General features: G+C 52.1%; 1 protein-coding gene across 1 annotated transcript; it reads left to right on the top strand.

The window, feature by feature from the left end:
* The first annotated feature begins 4685 nt into the window (after positions 1-4685).
* On the top strand, positions 4686-19397 carry HAAO (3-hydroxyanthranilate 3,4-dioxygenase). Its single transcript, XM_019463924.2, has 10 exons — positions 4686-4867; positions 7343-7421; positions 12448-12531; positions 12845-12951; positions 15851-15940; positions 16268-16311; positions 16580-16725; positions 18550-18618; positions 18805-18887; positions 18991-19397. Exons 1-10 carry the CDS (start codon positions 4788-4790, stop codon positions 19067-19069), a joined length of 861 nt encoding a protein of 286 aa, XP_019319469.2. The 5' UTR covers positions 4686-4787; the 3' UTR covers positions 19070-19397.
* Positions 19398-20418: the final 1021 nt, after the last annotated feature.

Genomic DNA, 20418 nt, shown 5'->3' with positions numbered 1-20418 from the left:
GTTCTTATAAGGGAAAGAGGGAGGCGGGAGCAGCACAGGGAGAGAGATATGACAAGGAGAGCAGAGGGTTGAGTGATGTCCTTTAGCGATGGAGGAAGGGCCTTGAGCCTAGAAACACAGGTGGCTTCTAGGAGCTGGGAAAGAAAAGGAACACAGATTCTCTCCTCTAGTCCCCAGAAAAAAAATGCAGCTCTGACAATATTTTAATTTTAGCCCACAAGACCCATTCAGACTTCTCATGTACAGAACTGTAAGATAATAAATGTGTGTCATTGTAAGCCCCTCTAAGTTTGTAGTAACTTGTTTTAGCAGCAATAGGAAACTTAACACAGCATGGCAATTAGAAAACCCAAAATAAGATGGCAGGAGTACGTACAAACATAACAATAATTACACAAATATGAAAGAGTTGATTACCTATTAAATAACAGAGGCTCTCAGTCTGGAGATTTTTTTTAAATTAATTAATTTATTTTGAGAGAGAGAGTGCATGCATGGGAAGGGCAGAGAGAGAGGAGAGAGAGAATCCCAAGCAGGCTCTGCATTGTCAGCATGGAGCCTCACGCAGGGCTCAATCCCACAAACCGTGAGATCATGACCTGAGCCGAAATCAAGAGTCAGATGTTTAACTGAGCCACCCAAGTGCCCCTAGACGAGATTTTTAAACTCCAGCTATGTGCCATGGGTGAGAAAACACAGTCACCTTTGATGGGAGGAGTTGCAAAGTCACACTGCAAGGGGTATGGATTTGAGAAGGGAAGGAGTTATTCTGGCATCTTTTTTTTTTTTTAAGTAATCTCTCCACCCATCAGGGGGCTCAAACTCACAACCCCGAAATGAAGAGTCGCATGCTCTACTGACTAGGCAAGCCAGAGGCCCTGTGACTTCTTTTTGATCAACTTATAATACCTGGAAAATATACAAACATATCAAGATATAGCAATATTAATAACATATCGATTAATATTCACATAATAAAGTTGAAGTCAAAGTGAAAGAAAACTAAGAGGAAATAGTTCATATTGACAAACACTACAACAAAAAGGTAAAATAGTCTTAAAGCTCTTTACATCTAACAACATAGATTCAAAATGTGTAAAGTAAAATCTGCTGAAAGTACAAGGAGAAACTCACCAAAAACTACCTGGAGACTCAATTTGCTTCTCTAAGAAACCAAAATATTAAGCAGTTCAGTTTTTAAAAATAAGGATAATGACTATTTGGGTAACACAGTAGGTTGATCTAATAGAAACATTCAGAACTGCATTTTTAAAAAGTTTTTGTGTACTTATTTTGAGAGAGAGAGCGCGCGCGCAAAAGTTGGGGAGGGACAGAGAGGAGAGACAGAATCCCAACCAGGCTCAGCGCCACTAGCACAGAGCCCGATACGGGGCTCAAACTCCCAAACCACGAGATCACGACCAGAGCCGAAATCAAGAGTCAGATGCTTAACTGACTGCACCACCCAGGCACCCCTGAAACTGTATTTCTTGTTAATATTTATTTATTTATTGGGAAAGCACAATCAGGAGAGGGGCAGAGAGAGAGGGACAGAGGATCTGAAGCGGGCTCTGCACTGACAGCCTGACAGCAGCAAGCCCCATGTGGGGTTCGAACTTACGAACTATGAAATCATGACCTGAGCTGAAGTCGGATACTTGGTCAGCTGAGCCACCCAGGTGTCCCATGCATTTTAAGAGAATACACATTCACACAGTTGACCATAGGATCAGCTGCAAAGGAAATATTAACATATCCCCCCACCCAAAGATACTAATCAGACCATCTTCACTCACCACAGTGCAATAACATAAGAAATGAACAACAAAATGATAGCCAAACAACCACAAAAAAAGCCAACGACAAATATAAATCAACCGTATGTCTAGAAATTTCAAAACAGACTTGTAAAAAACTTCAAGAGATAGCAGGCCCAGAGCATAGATTTCCAAATAACCAATACAGCTCATAATCTAGCCCTCCTATTTACATACAGCTATTTGTTCTTAAAGATTTGCTGACTTATATGAAAGTGTGGGAAAGTGGGAGAGTCAGGGAGGCAGACAGGCAAGACCCAGAGGGCCGGGAAAGGGATTGGCTGGAACAACCGGTTCTGTCAATCTGGAGATTGTAGGGATCTGGCAGTTATCAACAGCCGGGTTTACCAAAGCCTAGAAGCATCTACTGAACTCAGTGACTTGGACAGGGGAGTCACTGGCATCCAGGGGAGGCCAGAGCAAGGCACCGGCAGGGAGGACAGTTTCTAGGAGCTTTGTTCCCAGGGCAGATGCCGTTTGCTTCTGATTCCGCAGTGCCAATGAGCTCCTGTGTGCAGAGGGGAGAGGTGGCCACTGCAGGTAGAGGTCAACATGTAAGAGGATTCTGGCTGGCTGTGACTAAACAATGCCAAAACACCCAAATAAAACGGGAACTGTCATTTTTCTAAACTTCAGAGTCAAATGGTGCCCAACACTCAAACTAGGAAGGTTGCCAATTGAACAGATGTGTTTATTATTATTATTATTATTATTATTATTATCTATACAGCACAAACTACAGGGCTTATTTGACAGTTACTATATAGCAGATTACTTAGCCTATGTTTAGGATTCATCTAGATAACTCAGACCCCAAACATTCCACTTGTAGCCTCAATTATTCACGTTATTTGACTACATAAATTAAAACACAGGATAACTACCCTTCTTTCCTTTGTACTACGTAACAGAACACCTGTTGGGCTGAAATTTTTTTCCTTTTAAAAAAACTTCTTTTTAATGTTTATTTTTGAAGGGGGTGGGAAGGGACAGAGAGAGAGAGGGAGGCACAGAATCAGAAGCAGGCTCCAGGCTCTGAGCTGTCAGTACCCCGAAGCGGGGCTCAAACTCACAAACCACAAGATCACAACCTGAGCCAAAGTGGACACTTAGCCGACTGAGCCACCCAGGTGCTCCTGAAGTTTTTTTCCTTTTAGTGTGAATTCATTCATGCCCTTATCCACACACCTACCTATCCATCCAGTTAACAAACATCCAAAGCAAACCTAATATATCATAGATTCCTGTCGCTTCAAGTGTCACTGTTCACATCTCCTCTGGATTACTTCTAGACAAGACAGACAAAGAATATGGTTTCAGGTGTCATGGTGCCAAACTATATTCCAGAAAAACATGCTTATCAAAAAGAGTTCAAAATAAATAACTAAAAAGAAAGAGGAGGGTGAAAGAGGGAAAAAGAGGTGGGGTGGAGAGGAAACAGGGGCGGGGGGTGCTCCCATCAGAGGTGGGTGGCATCCTTCTTGCCTCTCTGACTGGGGTCTGATTTGCACAGGGGGTTCTGTGTGTCTGAAGGTGCTGAGAAAAACAGCCAGTCCCAGGCAGCAGGGAAGGGGCAAGGTGAGCTAGGAGGGCAGGAGCAGGAGGAGTTTGAATTTTTTTTTAATGTTTATATTTATTTATTTTGAGAGGGGGGGAGGGGCAGCGAGGAAGGAAGAGAGACAATCCCAAGCAGGCTCTGCATTGACAGCACAGAGCTCTATCCCACCAACAGTGAGATCATGACCCGAGCCAAAAGCCAGAGCCAGGAGCAGATGCTTAACGGACTGAGCCACCCAAGCGCCTGAGTTTGAACTTCTTAAACTCTATAATCTGGATTCTGCTGTCAGTGCCTGAGCTATTTTCCTCCTGCCCCACCCACCACCTCCCTACCTCACCCTCCTCCAACACAAAAGCACATTTTTTCCTAAGAATTCTGAGTCCGTAAGGAAAAAGAAGAGAGCAGGTGTCCGGTTGTCTTCCCCTGCCCCGCACCCCCACCCGGATCTCCTGTTTCAAGCCGCCGGCACTGGTACAGGTTTGTCCTCCCACCCCATCCCCGGACCCGGAGATTCCTGAGGGCTGGGACACCGAGTGCCCGGTTCTTCATCTGCAAAACCCTCACAGAATTGTCATGTGACTTGAGTATGTCCCTAAGACACAGCAGGAGCTCAGAACAGTGCGGACGCCTCGTCGGTGCTCTGCTGGCCACCCGCGAACGTAGGACCTGCGTGCGGGTCCGGGTCGCGCGCCGGTCCCTTCCCGGCTCTCCGCTCTCACCCAGCGTGAGTCCGAGCCCAGCGAGCAGCACTCACTAAATCTGGGGACTCTGGCCTCACCGCCGTCCTCGAGGGAAAAGAGGCTGACATCAGTTGGTGCCAGTGGTGGCGTGGCTGCTGTGCAACCCTGGGATGGCTGTGTAGACATTCCCATTTCTCAGATGCGGAAACAGAGGCTTCTATCCTCGGCCAGAACCTCCGAATTCAGATGCTCGGATTTTCAAATCCTCCTTCCTCCCATCACAGTCTGTCCTTCGGGGTCTCCCTGGGGTCCAGGCGAAAAGTCTGGGGACCGGAGACTGGGCACATTAGCGATCCTGCGTCTTAGGCCCCGGCGATATGCGTGGCGCCCTAGCACGTGCAGGAGGTTGAGCCCCCAACCCGGCGGGAAGCAGGGACGCCCCCACCGCGCGCACCGCTTCCCCCGCCAGGAAGCCGCCTGGCGGAGGCTGGGCAGAGGTAGCCCGGGGAGGCGCGGGGGGCGGCGCGGGGCCGGGACCAAAGTCCGAGAGGGGCCACGCGCGGTCCGCTGCCCAGACACTGTGCAGTCGCGAGGCGGGGGGGTGGGAGGGTATCCCGCCCTTTGACCCCCGGGACGCCTAGGAACAATGCGGCCAATGGGCCGCTGGGTGGAGCCGAGCCCCTCCTACACCCGCGGGGTGCACGCGGTTCCAGATTGGGCTCCCGGGCTGCCATGGCGCGTCCCGTGAGGGTGAAGACTTGGGTAGAGGAGAACCGGGCCTCCTTCCTGCCCCCGGTCTGCAACAAGCTCCTGTGAGTCCCAGGGACGCTCCCGTCCTTCTGCCCTCTACCCTCACCTTTCCCTCCTCCGTCTGCACGCCGCATCCCTCACCCTCCAGTGCCCAGTTCCTTGATCCAGAAGTCTGCCATCCTCTTGTGCCTTCAGGGGAGGGGGAGGGCAAGCTGTTCCGGGTTCCACCGCCCTCATCTGTTCCTCTTTCTGGTGACTCTGCCTGGGAGATTGTGACCTTGACTTCTGAAGATGGCTGAGTGACTGAGCCTAGGAGAGATGCAGATGGCACCTCACCACCCTTTCCCCGGGCTCAGTCTCCAACCCCCAGTGACTCTCAGAAGTTTGGGGAGGTGGTTTTTCCATGCCTCAGAATTGCAGTAGAACCTGCAGGCAGAGGGTGATGTCAGTGGAGCAGCTCCTGTGGGAGGATCTTGATTTGGTGCTCTCCCCAGGCTTCTCTTTGCAGATGGACACACACGCCCACCTGGCCCTCCCCTGTGGCCCCTTCACCTCCCTCCCCTCCTCCCGGGCCCTGGGGCCCTGCCTGGTGTGCTCCCCAGCTCCCCGCTGACGCTCCCATGTCTGCAGAACATCCCCAACGGCCTGGCACCCCAAACCGCATGGCCGCAGTCACACACTTTGACAAGCTAGACACTGTGCCCAGTGTTTTTACACCCTCTCACGTAGTTCTCACACATTAGCTCCGCGGGGCAGGATTCTGGTAACTCCCCCAGTGTCCCACAGCTAGTGCAGGATGAGATCCAGACTCCAGCCCATGGAAGGGCTCGACTCCAAAATCCACGCTCTAGGTCACTGTGCAGCATTGCCACGGCTCACGGCCAACATCCCCCTCAAAGCAGTGTGTCTTCTACCACTGATGTTGCTCTCACCCCTTTCCTCCACTTCATCTCTGTGCAGCCTGGTTGTAGGTCCCCCAGTGTGCCCTAACGGTGTCTCGCCTCCCTCTACTCTTCCCCGGCCCTCTGGCCACTGCTCTGGCTCCACCTTTGTCCCTTCCAGCTTGGGTGGTAGGGACTGCCCCTGCCTCCAGCCCCCCACCCCAGCATGGCCTCCAACACAGCCCAGTATTAACAATCACAAAAGGCAGGCCCTGCCTTTATTCATTCAGCAGGTATTCACTAGTACTTAGTACATGCCAGGTACTGTTCTGGACACTGGAGATGCAGCAGAAAACAAACTGACAGTCACTTCCTGGTGGCACTGACATTCGGTGAGAGGAGGCAACCAATAAATACAAACAGACAAGGGGTGGAGGCTGGCAGGCATAATGGGCCACAGGGTGGAATAGAGCTGCGGGCCCTCCACTGTGTTTGCTAGGGCAGTCAGGAAGTGTCTGCTCCAGGCCTCTCCTAGCTCCAGGTGGCCTGGTGGCAATCTTTGCCTTCCTTAGCTTCTGCTGCATCACACTGATCTCTGTCCTCATCTTCGCAGGGCACTCTTCCTGTCAATGTGTCTGTGTCTAAATCTCTCCCCTTTTAATAAGGATTAGAGGCCTACCCTACTCCAGGGTGACCTCATTGTGGCTTAACCAGTTATATCTGCAATGACCCTAGTTCAAAATTAAGTTGCATTCTGAGGTCCTGGGGGTGAGACTTCAACATATGAATTTGGGGTCAGGTGGGGGAGGGGGTCATATGAAATGGCTGGGGGGTTTTGAGCAGAGGAGAGACATGATCTGGCTGATGGATTGAAATAGTTCTTGAGTGGGCTCATTCAAAGACTTTCCATATGTACCTAAATTATACAAAGTTGATTTGAAAAAGAAAAACTTTCCTAGGCTCCCTGGCACCCCTCAGGCCAAGATCAAACTGCTTAGCTGAGCTTTTGTGGCCTGGGGTGACCTGGTTCCACCTTCTTGTCATTGCTCCCCAAGACCACGCCCACACCACCAAGACCCCCAACACTTCCAGTCTCAGGCTATCTGCATCCAGCTTTCCCCTCCACTCCCTTCCCTAATTGCCTCACAGCCTCAAGCCAGCAGTTTCCAGGAGCAGAGAGTCTGTCTCATAATCAGACAGCTTGGGGAGAGGGGGTTAGATAAAGGCCATTTTACCCCTCCACTGCCCCCAGGCCCAGGAAGTGGTGCCTGTGGTTTGCTCTCCTGTAATTGGAGATCTTGAACAAGGCCAGGGATCCTGGTTGATGAAGCGATCAATCCACCACCATGCTGCTACCCCAACTAGGTCAGAGGATGTTGGGGACACACACACAAATACACCGAGACATACAGAAGGACACAGGTACACACGTATAATCTCAGACACACATACACACACTCTTGGATAAACAAGGCCATACTGGGATGACAGGGGAGGGGGACAAATGTCAGAGATTACAGGGACAATGATGCAGAAACAGCCCTGTCACCTCTCCCAGGTGTACCCAGGCTCCTTTCAGGCCCCCCACAGGCCCCGGCACCCCTCCTGTCCTGTCCCACGAGCTGATTCAGGACCTCTCCCCCTTGTCCATTGCAGGCACCAGGAGCAGCTCAAAGTCATGTTCGTCGGGGGCCCCAACATCAGGAAGGACTACCACATCGAGGAGGGTGAGGAGGTAGGTCTTCTACTGCCCCCCTTTTTTTAATAGCCCTGAAGGAGGGGGACACTTCCCAAGCAGGAGCCAGAGCCTGTGGACAGAGAGGAGGTGGTCAGATGGCTGATGGATGAAGGGGGCTTGATGGAAATCACAGGACAAAACTGCTGCCTGGAAGTTAGGGATACACTAACTTCTAACACATCTAGCTGTGGCACATCTAACAGCTCCGTGCTCCAACTCTGCTGAGGGAGCCCCCAGAAAGAGCCCGGACTCTGTGGGTATGAGAGGGAGGCTCTAACTGTTGGGCATCACCCCTGGTCCTGGACACAGGGGCCGTCCATGTGCCAGGTGGGAAGTCCTGATCCCCTCTTCCTAAAATCTGAATATGAAAGATTGGCCTCCCAACTGAGACCTACATGCTGAGAGGGACCTGGGTGCTCCACTCTGGTCTCAGGAGCCTAGTTCTCCGGGAAGGGTTGGGGCCGGGAGGCCCCCTCCTTATCTAGAGGGCCAAAGACATATCAGTTCCTAGGAGCTGTTTGACAGAGGGGAAGGTTGGGTGGGGGGAATTTGCACCGAATACCCTTTTGTACCTTGAATTTTGAACTGTGTTTCTGTACTGCCTACCTACCCGAAAGTGAACAAACAAAAGTAAAATTAAAAGAAAAAGATGAAGGGTGACTGGGTGGCTCAGTAGGTTAAGCGTCCGTCTTCAGCTCAGGTCATGATCTCGCAGTTCATGAGTTCGAGCCCTGCATCCAGCTCTGTGCTGACAGCTCAGAGTCTGGAGCCTGCTTCGGATTCTGTGTCTCCCTGTCTCTCTGCCCCTCCCCCACGCACGCTCTGTCCCTCTTTCTCTCTCTCAAAAATAAATCAATAAATAAATAAACATTAAAAAAAATTAAAAAGAAAAAGATTCTCTCTCTTCCTCTCCCTCTACCCCTCTCCAGTGCCCTCTCTCGCTCTCTCTCTCTCTCAAAAAAAAAAAAAAAAAAGGAAGAAAAAGATGGGCCGCCTTAAAGAGGGACACAGGTGGGTTTCCAGCTCTCAGGATCTCTGGTGACAAAAGATCAGGATAGGAAACTCCCACCCACCTCCTAAGGGCCCTGATGCGGGGGTTCAAGGTCCAGAGTCCAGCCTCCACCCCCACTGCTGGCCTCTCAGCCACAGCCAGAACTGGAAGGAGCACAGGAGAATCTCTCACTCAACAAATATTTACAGAACACCTGGTGGGGGGTGGGGGCAGGGAGGGGGGTAAGGACCCCGGGCCAACAGAAGCAGCCTTTCAAAGCAGGCCAGCCCTTCACCTCTCCTAGCTCTCCTAGCCTAGCCACCTGCTAGCCACCTGCTTCTCAGCACACCTCACGGGAAACTGTTTTCCTCTGTGGGAAAAATCAGCAGGAAAATCCTCAAAGACAAGACAGGATGGGATTGGGAGTGGCCACCGGTGGGGGGAAACTAGGCCTGTTGAAGGGTTTCTTTGCCTGCCTCAGTGAGCCTCAGGCCCCTCATCTGGTTTTCCAGAGGCTTCTGCTCAATTAGCCCTGGTGTCAGTGCCCACCTTTTCTTTCTCCCTCCCTCTTTCCTTCCCCTGGCCCCTCCCACCTCTACCCCATACCGCACTTTTGGGTCTCCCCAAGCTGCTCTGGTAGTACAGATGGGTGTCCACTGAGAGGCCCAGGCCAAGCAGTGATCAAGCAGAATGGCTAGCAGATGAGGAGGGCTGGCCTGAGTAGGTGTCCCCTCTCAGGAGGGACACTCAGGTGACTGGGAGGAATTTGGCTCCAAGTGGGTTTGTGACAGCTTGTTCTCATCCTAAAGTTGGGGAGAGCACCAGCCACAGGCCCTGGGAGGCTGCAGAGCTGAAGGTCAGCATCTTCTCTACTCCTAACCTAGCCTCACCCAGGCTGTGCTATGGAAGCCCCCGAGGCCCAGGGTCCAGGCTCCTCCTTGGTGAGAAAAAAGGCATCCCTGAGCCACATTTTCTTCCTTGCTGAGCTCAGGCTTCTGCAACAGCCCTTCAGGGTCCCCAGCTTCACCCGCCACAGGTATTCCATTTACCCCGCTACTTCTCTTGAGAGGCACGGATACAAGGGGGTCAGCCAGACCTGGGCTGAAGGCTCTGCCTCTTATCACCCATGTGATCTTAGGCAGGTCACATCATGCCACCTCTCTGAGGCTGTTTCTTTGCAGCACATGGGGACACTGGCCCCTGCCTGGTGGAAGGATTCAGTATGTATAAAGTATGTATGTGCACAGAGCCTGGTGCAGAGAAGGTGCTTAAGACACACAGCCTCTCTAGGGGCGCCTGGGTGGCTCAGTCGGTTAGGCATCCAATTTCAACTCAGGTCATGATCTCGTGGTTCCTGAGTTCAAGTCCTGCCCCGGGCTCTGCTGACAGCTCAGAACCTGGAGCCTGCTTCTGTCTCCGCTTCTCTCTGTGCCCCGCCCCCTCCCCAGCTCCTGCTCTGTCTCTCAAAAATGAATACACGTTAAAATAAAATGTTAAGACACATGGGCTCTCTGGACCCCAGCCCCCGTAAGGCCTTGGAGGCCAGATCTGATTTAATATCTGCCTGAGCAGGTACAGTTAGTCTTCTCGCTAGCCCCAGGTCCCAAACATCATTTACTTCCAAGTAGAACATAATTCTTTTTGGATTGCCCATGGCTGCTTGGAATTTTCTGCTGCTCAGGACCTGCACCTCTGCTCCAGGCTAGGCCTGTCCCTCATCATAGGGAAGGCGTCTGGGCAGAGAGGCAAGACGCCACTTCCTTCCTGTGTTTTTGTTTGAGGGCTGCTGACACTTCGTAGCCTGCCTGGAAAGGGCTTGAATCTGGCCTAGACCATCACTCCAGATCCTACCTCCATCCCAGCTTTCCCTGATATTTGCAGGCTTAAGGTCTGTGGCCCCCTCCCTGTTTCCTCTTCCTCCATCTGTGGAAGGACCCTCCCCTCCCGCACAGGGGCTTTCTCCCAACTGGGGTGGGGGCAGTTGTTACAGAATTGCTCCCTAAGGGAGCCTAGTAGGTTTTTTATTTGTTTTAAATAACGTGTCTGGGTTTTTTTAAATAATAAAAGTAAATATTGCTTATTGTAGAAAACATACAAAATACAGAAAAGACAAATGTGTACCTCATTCAGAATGCCACCATTCAGGAGACCAACTGTGAACACGCATTTATACATCCATCACTGCATAATTTGAATCCTGCTAGGTGTGGTTTTGAATCTTGCTTTTAACGTACATTAAGCATTCACCATTTTCCCATTTTATTCAGTTATTCAAAAACATAGTTTTTAGGGGCGCCTGGGTGGCTCAGTCGGTTAAGCATCTGACTTCAGCTCGGGTCACAATCTCACAGTTTGTGAGTTCGAGCCCCACGTCAGGCTCTTGTGCCGACAGCTCAGAGCCTGGATCCTGCTTTGGATTCTGTGTCTCCCTCTCTCTCTGCCTCTCTTAGCTTGTGCTCTGTGTGTCTCTCTCTCAAAAATAAATAAACATTAAAAAAAACAACAACACAGTTTTTAATAGCTATATAATGTTCCGTATTTTGACTCTATCATAAAAGAGTGGCATTTCCCCTATTATTATGATTAGCATTCTTGTTGCTACTCCTGCACCACTAATATTAACAGCTAGAGGTTTATTGAGTGCTATGTGCTAGGTACGTCGGTGCACAGCACCCTGGGCAGAATTCACAACAACGTCCTGCGTAGATACTGTCATTTTATGAAGGAAGAAATGTAGGCACAGAGAGACTAACTGAATTGACCAAGGGTACACGGGGACCTGGCTGAGCTGAGGGTCAGGTGACATTGGAATCTATGCTTTTAACTACAATGCGCTGCAATCAAACAGCCATGTTTATACACCAGGAGAGAGGTGCCTTTCTGAATCGCTGCAGCCACCTTCATAGAGACAGAAATGCTAGGGCAAGAGCGCAAAGCGGCCAACTGTCCTGGACTTTCCTGGTTTCAGCACTGCGGGTCCTGCATCCCCAGAAGCCCCTCAGGCCACTGCGCACAGGTGTGAACGGTGGGAGTTCTCCCTGACCATTGCCAGTTTGCCCATCAGAGGGGTGATGCCACCTCGCCACGTTTCTCTAGTTTCCCTGCGCTTGCCTTGATTTCTCTTAGTAGATACGGTGACAGGAACCTCTAACTGCTTACATGATAACAATAGTTATTAATAACACCCCTTCAACTGTTTGGCTGGGGCTTTTAACACCCGTGCCGTGTGGGACTGGTGGAGAAAAAACATGCCTGCCTCCTTCTCCCCATGCCTTGGGGTGATCTCAGTAAACACATTATTTAGGAATTTAGGATGGAATAGAAAAAACATAGTAGGGCCCCCCAGGGAGATAGGAGGTGAGTGCTCCCATCCCCACAGCCACCTGCCCCCCGCAGGCTTCCTGGCTTCCTGCTGGCCCGCCATTTACACAGCCGAACTCCAAAGGCATTTGAACAGACGCTGCCCTGCCCACCGTGTGGGGGCATCAGGTGGTCGAGGGAGCCAGCACAAGCTTCAGAGCTACACACAGACTCAGGTCCAAAGTGTAGCTCCAGGACTAACTGGGCGACCTTGGGCAGGTTGCTTCACTCTGAGCCTTTTTCTTTTTTTCCTTTCTATAGAAAATGGGGCTAATAATACCTTTGGAGGCTGTGGTAAAGATTTCTGATAATGTATAGGAGAGTGCTTGCACAGACCCTGGGACACAGTACTGGGGCGCTTCTCCTTACCTGAAGGGCTCACTGAATTCCCCAGTGAGCCTCTCAGCCAGCCTCCTGCCCCCACACCAGAAACCAGCTATTCTGTCCCAGGTACTTCAGTCATCACTTGCATATCAAGATGTGATCCTGTGTGTCCCCAGCACACCCATCTGTAGCATGTGTCAGGGGAGGCTGGGGGCTCAGGGCAGGAGTGACAGAACAGCTCATAAAGGTCTTCAGGAAGTTTCTCAAGTTTCCGGGTCAGAACTCCAGCCAAGGAGCTGGAAGAGGGATGGGGGAGGGTCTGAGCCTGTCTGCTGTCCTGTCCCACAGGTGTTTTACCAGTTCAAGGGCGACATGATTCTTCAAGTCCTGGAGCGAGGAAAACACCGGGATGTGACCATTCGGCAGGGAGAAGTGAGCCTGGGCCCCAGGGGATGGGTGGTGAAGGACCACGGAGCAGAAACCCATCGTCCACTCATCCTGACTTTGGTTGGAGTGTGTCCTCCCTGCCCTGTCCGGCCTCCCTTCCTGGTCCTCAGGCCCTTCCTCCTGTGAACTTTCCATCCTCAGTAAGGCCTGACATTCCCTCCAGTTCCCAGCTGGAGGCTGGCAGAGAGGTGGGCTGGGTGGACCCTGTGGGTTGGTTGGGGAGGCCAGGACACTGCGGGCATCAAGGTCTCTGGGAGGGGATTGCATCCTTGCTGGCACCTTGTCCCCACCACTGCAGATATTCCTCCTGCCCGCTGGGGTACCCCACTCTCCGCAGAGGTTTGCTGACACTGTGGGGCTGGTCATTGAACGGAGACGGCTGAAAACCGAGCTAGATGGGCTCAGGTAAACGGGCCTTGTCTGGGGGTCTTGGGCAGAGACACGGGGCAAGCAGCAGAGGAAAGAACACTAGACGGACCTGAGAAAGCACTTCCTGGCCACTGAGAGGGGTGGAAGCAGTGCAGACCCTGTGTTTGCTGGCTGACGGGGACAGGGTAGGGGAGGTGGTGGCGTGCAGTTGATGATGGGGTTAGGGAAGGATGCCCTTTTGATCCCCTGGGAGCCCATTCAGCCTAAAGGCTCCAGCTGGGACCAGAACCTGTGCTTCCCACACTGAGGTCTGCAGGGATTTGGGAGTGGGGATGCCAAAGTCAGAGCCCCCTGGCCAGGGCAGCCAGGCACACTGCTGCTCCTCCCAGCCTCCAACCCCAGGATTTATTCAGTCTCTGCCAGGATGTCCTTGGCTTATTTCTCTACCCCAGCTCATTCCACAACCAGTGCTAACATGTGTATGACACTTGCTAGAGCACCAGGCAGGTGCTTCAGGTGTATTTATCCATCTAACCCACCAGGGATCCTATGGGGTAGGTACTGTTATCATCTGTACTTTATAGACAAAGAGACTGGGCACAGGGAAGTTGAGTTTGCTAGAAAGTGGAAGAGCTGACATAGTAGAGAAATAGGAAATTAGGGTCAGGACAATCTAGATAGGAGCGTGAGTAAGCACCAAGGAAGGGACAGGGGGGCCTGGGTGGCTCGGTCAGTTGAGCTTCTGACTTCGGCTCAGGTTGTGATCTCGTGGTTCGTGGGTTTGAGCCCTGCATCAGGCTGTGCACTGACAGTGCAGAGCCTGCTTGGAATTCTCTCTCTCTCCCTCTCTCTCTGCCCTTCCCCTGCTTGAGCTCTCTCTCTCAAATAAATAAATAAATAAATTAATTAATTAATTAAAATTTAAAAATAAATAAATAAAAGAAAAGAAAAGAAAAGAAAAGAAATAAAACTGAAGGAAAACAGTTAAAAAAAGCACCAAGGAAGGGACAAACACCAGTGCTGAGGGGGGGGCACTCTTTCTATAGCTGAGTTCCCACTGGGTTCCAATCAGTCACCTAGTTATTATCTGATGCAGCCTGTGGCTCAGAAGGACACAAATTTGTCCAAAAGCTAAACTATTTTTTTTGTTTTTTAATTAAGAAAATTAAAATTTCTCAACAAATTCCTGAGATCAGGATACTTTGCCCCGTATTTTCTGTTACAATGGATATTTTTTAATGCTTCCCTTTTTTCTAATCACCTGTCTTGAAATCAGGAAAAGTAAAAGAAAGCAAATAAAGTTAAAATTATTTGTCAGGAAAGGGGTAAATTTTGTTATGTGAATGATATCTCAATAAAACAAATAATAATAAAGAGAAAACCAGGGCGCCTGGGTGGCTCAGTCTATTAAGCGTCCCACTCTTGGTTTCAGTTCAGGTCATGATCTCACACTTTGTGAGTTCCAGCCCCACATCAGGCTTCAAGCTGACAGCTCAGAGCCTGCTTGGGATTCTTTCTCTGCCCCTACCCTCCCTGCTTGCTCTCTCTCTCAAAACAAATAAATTTAAAAAGAATTTTTTTATTCTCTCTCTCTCTCTCTCTCTCTCTCTCTCTCCCTCTCTCTCACTCTCATTTTCTCTCTCTCTCTCTCTCCCCTCTGCCCCTCCCTGCTCAGGCATATGCTCTCTCTCTAAAAAACAACAACAAAAACCCCCTTAATGTTAGTGGTTGCATATACTGATCTACTGCATAATGGTCTGTTGTAGAAACAGAGGCCTGCCTTTCAATTCCAAAATAATTTTTCACATGGGGCTTTATATAAGGGAGTCTTTAGTGACAGAGTGGACAGTGTCCTCAGTAACATTTTTATAGCAAATTCAATAACAGATTTTATCTGGATGCCTTTTTTCCTCTTAAGATTTATTTTTAAGTAATCTCTATACCCAATGTGGGGCTCGAACCCACAGCCCCGAGGTCAAGTCACCTGCTCCACCGACTGAGCCAGCCAGGTGCCTCTGGCTACTTTTGACCCTTAGTAAAAGCCAGGGACTCAGCATTAAAATGCCACTCTGAAGGCATGCTTCCTGGTGGCCAGCTCCATGCCAGGATAGAACGTGAGGTGCCAGACGGGGAGCGTGTCTGTAAACCATGTCCCATGAGCAGGAGCACTTCTCTTTTTCAGGAGGGGTTGAAAAGTGGACGGAGCTGGCCTGGGCCCTGGGAGCTGAGCCTGAGGTTAGACATTCGGTCAGCAGAAGTGCTGCACACACAGGGGCCTGATGCACAGCCCCCATCTGCTAGCGGAGGAGCTCACCGAGCCAGGCTGGGGATTGGGTGGGCTTCCAAGAGTTTCCTAGAGACTGTGCGCCCGTGCACAATGACCTCCCTCTGGAGAAGAGGTCTAGTGCTTTGCTCTAATTCTCAAAGGCATCCATTACCCTTCAAGGAGCAGGACACCTCATCTGGGGGGCATCTTCTGCATGTTGGATTCTTAAGGTTCCATGCGCTCTGATCTAGAGCTCAGCAGGCAGGCAGAGCATCCAGCCACAGGCCCCGTATTCAGGCTCAGCCTTGGCTTCCTCTTTGTAATTGATGTTTTCTGTGTTTCTAAGACTCTCAGATCTTGTAATGCTATGTAATCCTTGCCAAGTTACCCAGCTTCTCTGAGCCTCACAGTTCCTATCCATTTTGTAAAGTTTGGGGAACCAGGAAGGCAAACGGGGTCAATAATACCCACTCCGGAATTTGAGGTACACGGTGCTTTTGGGAGAGCCAGGTTTGGGCAAGCAAGCATTGGCCACTAGGGTGTGCTAACAGGGTGAAGCAGGCAGCCAGCTCTGCAAGGCTAGCCAGGGTCCAGACTTCCACAAGCAGAGCCAGGCTGCCTGAGGCTATCCAGGTGGGGAGCTGGGTTGCCTGTCCTTTGCTCTGGCAGGTACTACGTGGGAGACACCACGGACGTCCTGTTTGAGAAGTGGTTCTACTGCGAGGACCTTGGCACACAGTTGGCCCCCATCATCCAGGAGTGAGCCCCCAGCCCAGCCCCTGCATCTTGCTCTCTGAGGCCCCCTGCACCGGCTGGGAAGGGCAGACCCATCCCAGCGATACTCTGTAGAAGTAGCCCCCACATTGGAGCCATCGTGCCTGGGATTTGGTGGGGAAGGTCGGCCCTCCTGGGGTGGGAGGGCCTGAGGGGGAGGAGGGGACTGCTTCATGGGGCTGGAAGTGAGGGGAACCCACAGCAAGTTGTGGGGGGCCTACGACGGTGTGGGCTCCCACACCTGAGAGTATACGAGTATGTGTGTACATGTGTGTCTCACTGGCCACTCCTCCTCCCCATTTCTCCCTGCAGGTTCTTCAGCTCTGAGCAGCACAAAACAGGAGAGCCCATCCCTGGTGAGCCCCCTGAACCACATTTCCCCCTCCCTCTCTGCTTTCCCAGAGTAGAATGGGTCTTGGCCCAGAGTGCCAGTCTCCTTTTGAGGACTCTGCCTAGTACCCAGAGTGTGAGATCATGGCACCAAATAGTACCTTCCACATGGCTGCTTGGGGCTTGAGCTGCCTCCAGAGCCCTTTCTGGTGATTTAGAGCTGGGACCCCTGGGCCTGCTGGGGCTGGGCAGGCTGGGCCAGAGGCCACTGACACAGCTGTGCTGTGGGTGCAGACCAGCTGCTCAAGGAACCGCCATTCCCCCTGAGCACCCGATCTGTCATGGAGCCGATGTCCCTGGAGGCCTGGCTGGATCGCCACCGCAGAGAGCTGCAGGCAGGCACACCCCTCAGCCTGTTTGGGGACACCTATGAGACACAGGTAATGAAGCCCTGGGCCACTCAGGACATCTACCTAGCAGCCCTAAGAAATGGTAACTAATCACACACACACACACACACACACACACACACACACACACACACAGAGTTTGGGAAGTTGTGACATGAACAGGGGCCTTCCTGTTTTCTCCTTGACTCAGAGAATGATGACTTTGCTATGAGTGGAGTACATGGTCTCAAGCAGTCTTTCTTTGCCTTCAGAGTAGGAGTTGCCCCATCTACTGACTAGTTCCTGAGGGTTTAGAGTTATCCCTCTATTAGGAATTCCTGAGCCTTTGGCCAGTGTTAGCCTGGGGAGCCAGAAGGAAGAGAGGTGCCTGGGGGTGAGGGGTGGGTGGAGTGATGGACAGGGAGAGACCCACCCAAACAAAGCTGGCCTTCTTTCATTCAACATTTATTGAGTGCTTATTATGTGTCCGGCTTTGGTAGGAAAATTAGAGTCACTGCCTCGAAGAGTGTATGGTCTGATAAACAGACAAGTTCAACAATTACCATAATCACGTGGTATGTTATTTGATAGAGAAGCTTCAGCAAGCCATAAGACAATAAAGGTGGAACCCAGGCTGGGAGGGAAGTCAGGGAAGACTTCCTGGAGGAGGTGATGTGTAAGCTGCATTTTAAAGCAAATTTAGGCATTTGCAAAAGGAAGAAAGAGAGACTGAGAGCATCCCAAGTGAGGGAGAAGCATGAGTAAGGGCATGGAAGCTTGAAACAGCCTGGCACTGCAAGTAGCTGAGGTTGGCAGGAGCCAGGACAGGGAAGTGGGGGCAGCAGGCACCATTGCTACATCTGTGCAGGAGTAGCAAGCAGTGCCCAGGTCCTGACAGGTCTCCTGGGCTGGACAAGGTGCAAGGATTTATCCTGGAGACAACAGAGCTTCCCCCAAGCATTAAAGCAGGGAGATGACGAATCCCCCTTCAGAAAGATCACTGTACTGTGTGGGGACAGGATCAGAAGGCAAGGGCAAGCGTGGAGGCAAGGAGACCTGCTAGGAGGCTCGTGCTTGCTTGTGCTTTACAGTTTGCCACTGGCACATCCCTTGCTGTTTGAATTAGACATTCTCGTGGAGAGATGCTCACTGGATACAGACCTGCCCTGAAAGGTCTGGCCTGCAGACACCTGAGCTTACACGGGGCTGTGAAAGCAGGTGCACACCACAAAGCCCCTCCCAGCCCATCAGGGCAATGGCCTTCAGCACCAGCTGGCCTCATGGCCCCGCCTTCCACCTCTTTCACACCCCTGCTCCCACCTGCTCCGGTTTATGGTGGCAGGTATCTACTGAGTCCCACTCTGGGCCAGCAGGAGCGCAGCCTGCACAGTAGCTGTGTGCTTCCAGGCGAATGCAGGCCAAAGAGGTTCATCCCCACCCATCTCCTTCCTCGTTCTTAGGCCAGAATCTCATGGAAGAAGGGAGGTGGCTCTCTGGGGAACTATGTGTGTGTGATACATAAGTCCACACTAGGCCGTGTACACGCAAGTGTGTGTGTCCCAAGTGTGCCCCTGGCACTCATGCCTTCGCATGGGTCAGCAGTAGTTGTGATGGGCATCAGAGGAATCCGATGTGCATGTGTGTGTGAAAGGCAAGCATGTGTGATCCCAGATAACATGTGGGCAGCTCTGTTCATCACGGATGCAGCAGGGAAGCCTGGGCCTGGCAGCCTTCCTCTCTGAGTCCCGGTCTTTGCTCTACACATGAAGATAAGGCTGTGCCTGGTGCTGTGGGCCTGGTGTCCGGGGGCCAGGTTCAAGACCATCTCCTATGTGGGGCAGAAGCAACAGAAAGATGTATGTCACTTCCTACCAGGTGATTGTCCATGGACAAGGCAGCAGCAAAGGCCCAAGACAGGACGTGGATGTGTGGCTGTGGCAGTTGGCAAGTGGGGCCCCTGGGAGAGGGTGGTACATCCTTCTGCCCATGGGGACAGGCTGCTCCTGGACTTTGGACTCCCAGAGCCTGGGGCAGCTCCCAGGGCCTCCTTGCCAAGGCAGACTCAGGGACTCTTGGACAGGTGTTGAGGCCCAACAGCCTCCATTCAGTTCTCCTGCTCCTCTTTCCCAGGAGGGCTCCTCTGTGGTGACAATTGGGGAACAGCGCCTGAGCCTGGCCCCCGATGACAGCCTCTTGGTGCCAGCTGGGAATGCGTGAGTGCACGGGAGGACTTTCCCCCAGGTGTGGGAGCCCGCTCCTTTCCCTGGGATCCTCAGGGCCCACCTGTCTGACCCCTGCCCACCCGTGTCTCCACAGGTATGCCTGGGAGCGAGGGCAAGGCTCTGTGGCCCTGGCTGTGACTCAGGATCCTGCCCGCAAGAAGCCCCTGGGGTGATCCTCTGAGTGGCCCCAAAACAGCCTCCCCCCCACCATCAGTCTCCTGCCCTCTCTGCTTCTGCATGTACCACTGCTGAGCCACTCAGCGTCCCGGAGCCGGACCCTGGACATCATCATCATCCTCTCAGCTGAGATGCCAGGCTCTTGGGGGGCTGGTCACACCCCTTCTCCTCTAACAGCTCTCTGCTCACTGCCCTGCACGGTTCTGCTAGCTGGTCTGCTCCTTGAGGCGGGGCTGCCTCTCCATCCCTCTGTCCCCACATACTCAGCACAGCACTTGCCTGCCACCAAAAAGGCCCTCAATAAAGGCTTCCTGGTGGACACTCGTGTATCCGCATGTACACAGACTGTCACTAATGGCAGACCTTGTGTGCTCCTGTGACTGTGTGTGTGTGTGTGTCTGGGATGGTGGGGGTCACTGGGTGACAGTCCAGGATGTGAAGGCAGAGGCTGGCGCGAACTTGGGCTGCAGCAGGGCATTGCTCTGTGCGGGAAATGAAGGGAGAACACGGGAATGTCCCAGGGAGGCCCCCTGTGCAGGGCCAAGTGGCCATGAGAAAACGAGTTTGTCCCTGGTGCCCAGGGCAGATAATCCAAACAAATGATAAAAATTAGATGTTTTTCTGAACGTTAGCTCTGCGCTAGGGAATTCCCTAGAAGTTTTTACATACATTATCTCATTGAATCCTCACCATACTCTAGGAAGCTCAGAGAGGTTTGGGAAACCAGCAGCTCTGTTTCCAAGCAAGGCCTGTCTGCATTCAAAGCTCAGGCTGGTGGGCTTACCACCCTGCACTCTGCGGTCGCAGCCTGTCTCCCTCAGCCTTGGCCAGATGGGAGCCCAGGACAGGGGAGAGGCCTGGAGGCTCTGAGAGAGAAAGAGACCAATGGCCACTGTGCCCAAAACCCAGAGGCCTTGGCAGAGTTGGCACACGTGGCACTCTGCTGACCCCATCCCGCTGGCGAAGGGGGTGTCAGGTTCTGCAGCCTGGAACCGCAGCCTCCTTTGGTGCTGTCCCAGGTTATCAGGAGCTTGAGGCCCTCGTGTCCATGCACAGGCCTGGCCCCATGGCCTCCTAAGAACACCACGCAGTGGAGGAGCAGGACTTGCACCTTGTCTGAAGACAGCCCCAGCCTCCACTCCTCTCTCTGTAGTGAATGCTGGGTAGGGATGGAGTGGGGTAGACAGTGGACAGGGAATCTGGAAGGCTTTAAGGATTGTTCTGTCTGGGGGAGAAACATCCAGGTCCCAGGCCATGGCAGTGGAAATTGGCAGGGAACCCTCTGCCTGTGGGAGGTATTTCATCCTGTACATGGACTCTGGACCATCGGGAACCTGGGAGTAAC

This window comes from Panthera pardus, unplaced genomic scaffold (genome assembly GCF_024362965.1).
Source record: "Panthera pardus isolate Hobbes unplaced genomic scaffold, ASM2436296v1 HiC_scaffold_25, whole genome shotgun sequence".
NCBI classification, from domain to species: domain Eukaryota; kingdom Metazoa; phylum Chordata; class Mammalia; order Carnivora; family Felidae; genus Panthera; species Panthera pardus.
Note: the sequence above shows the minus strand (reverse complement) of the source record. Positions and strands in the feature narration are given on the sequence as shown.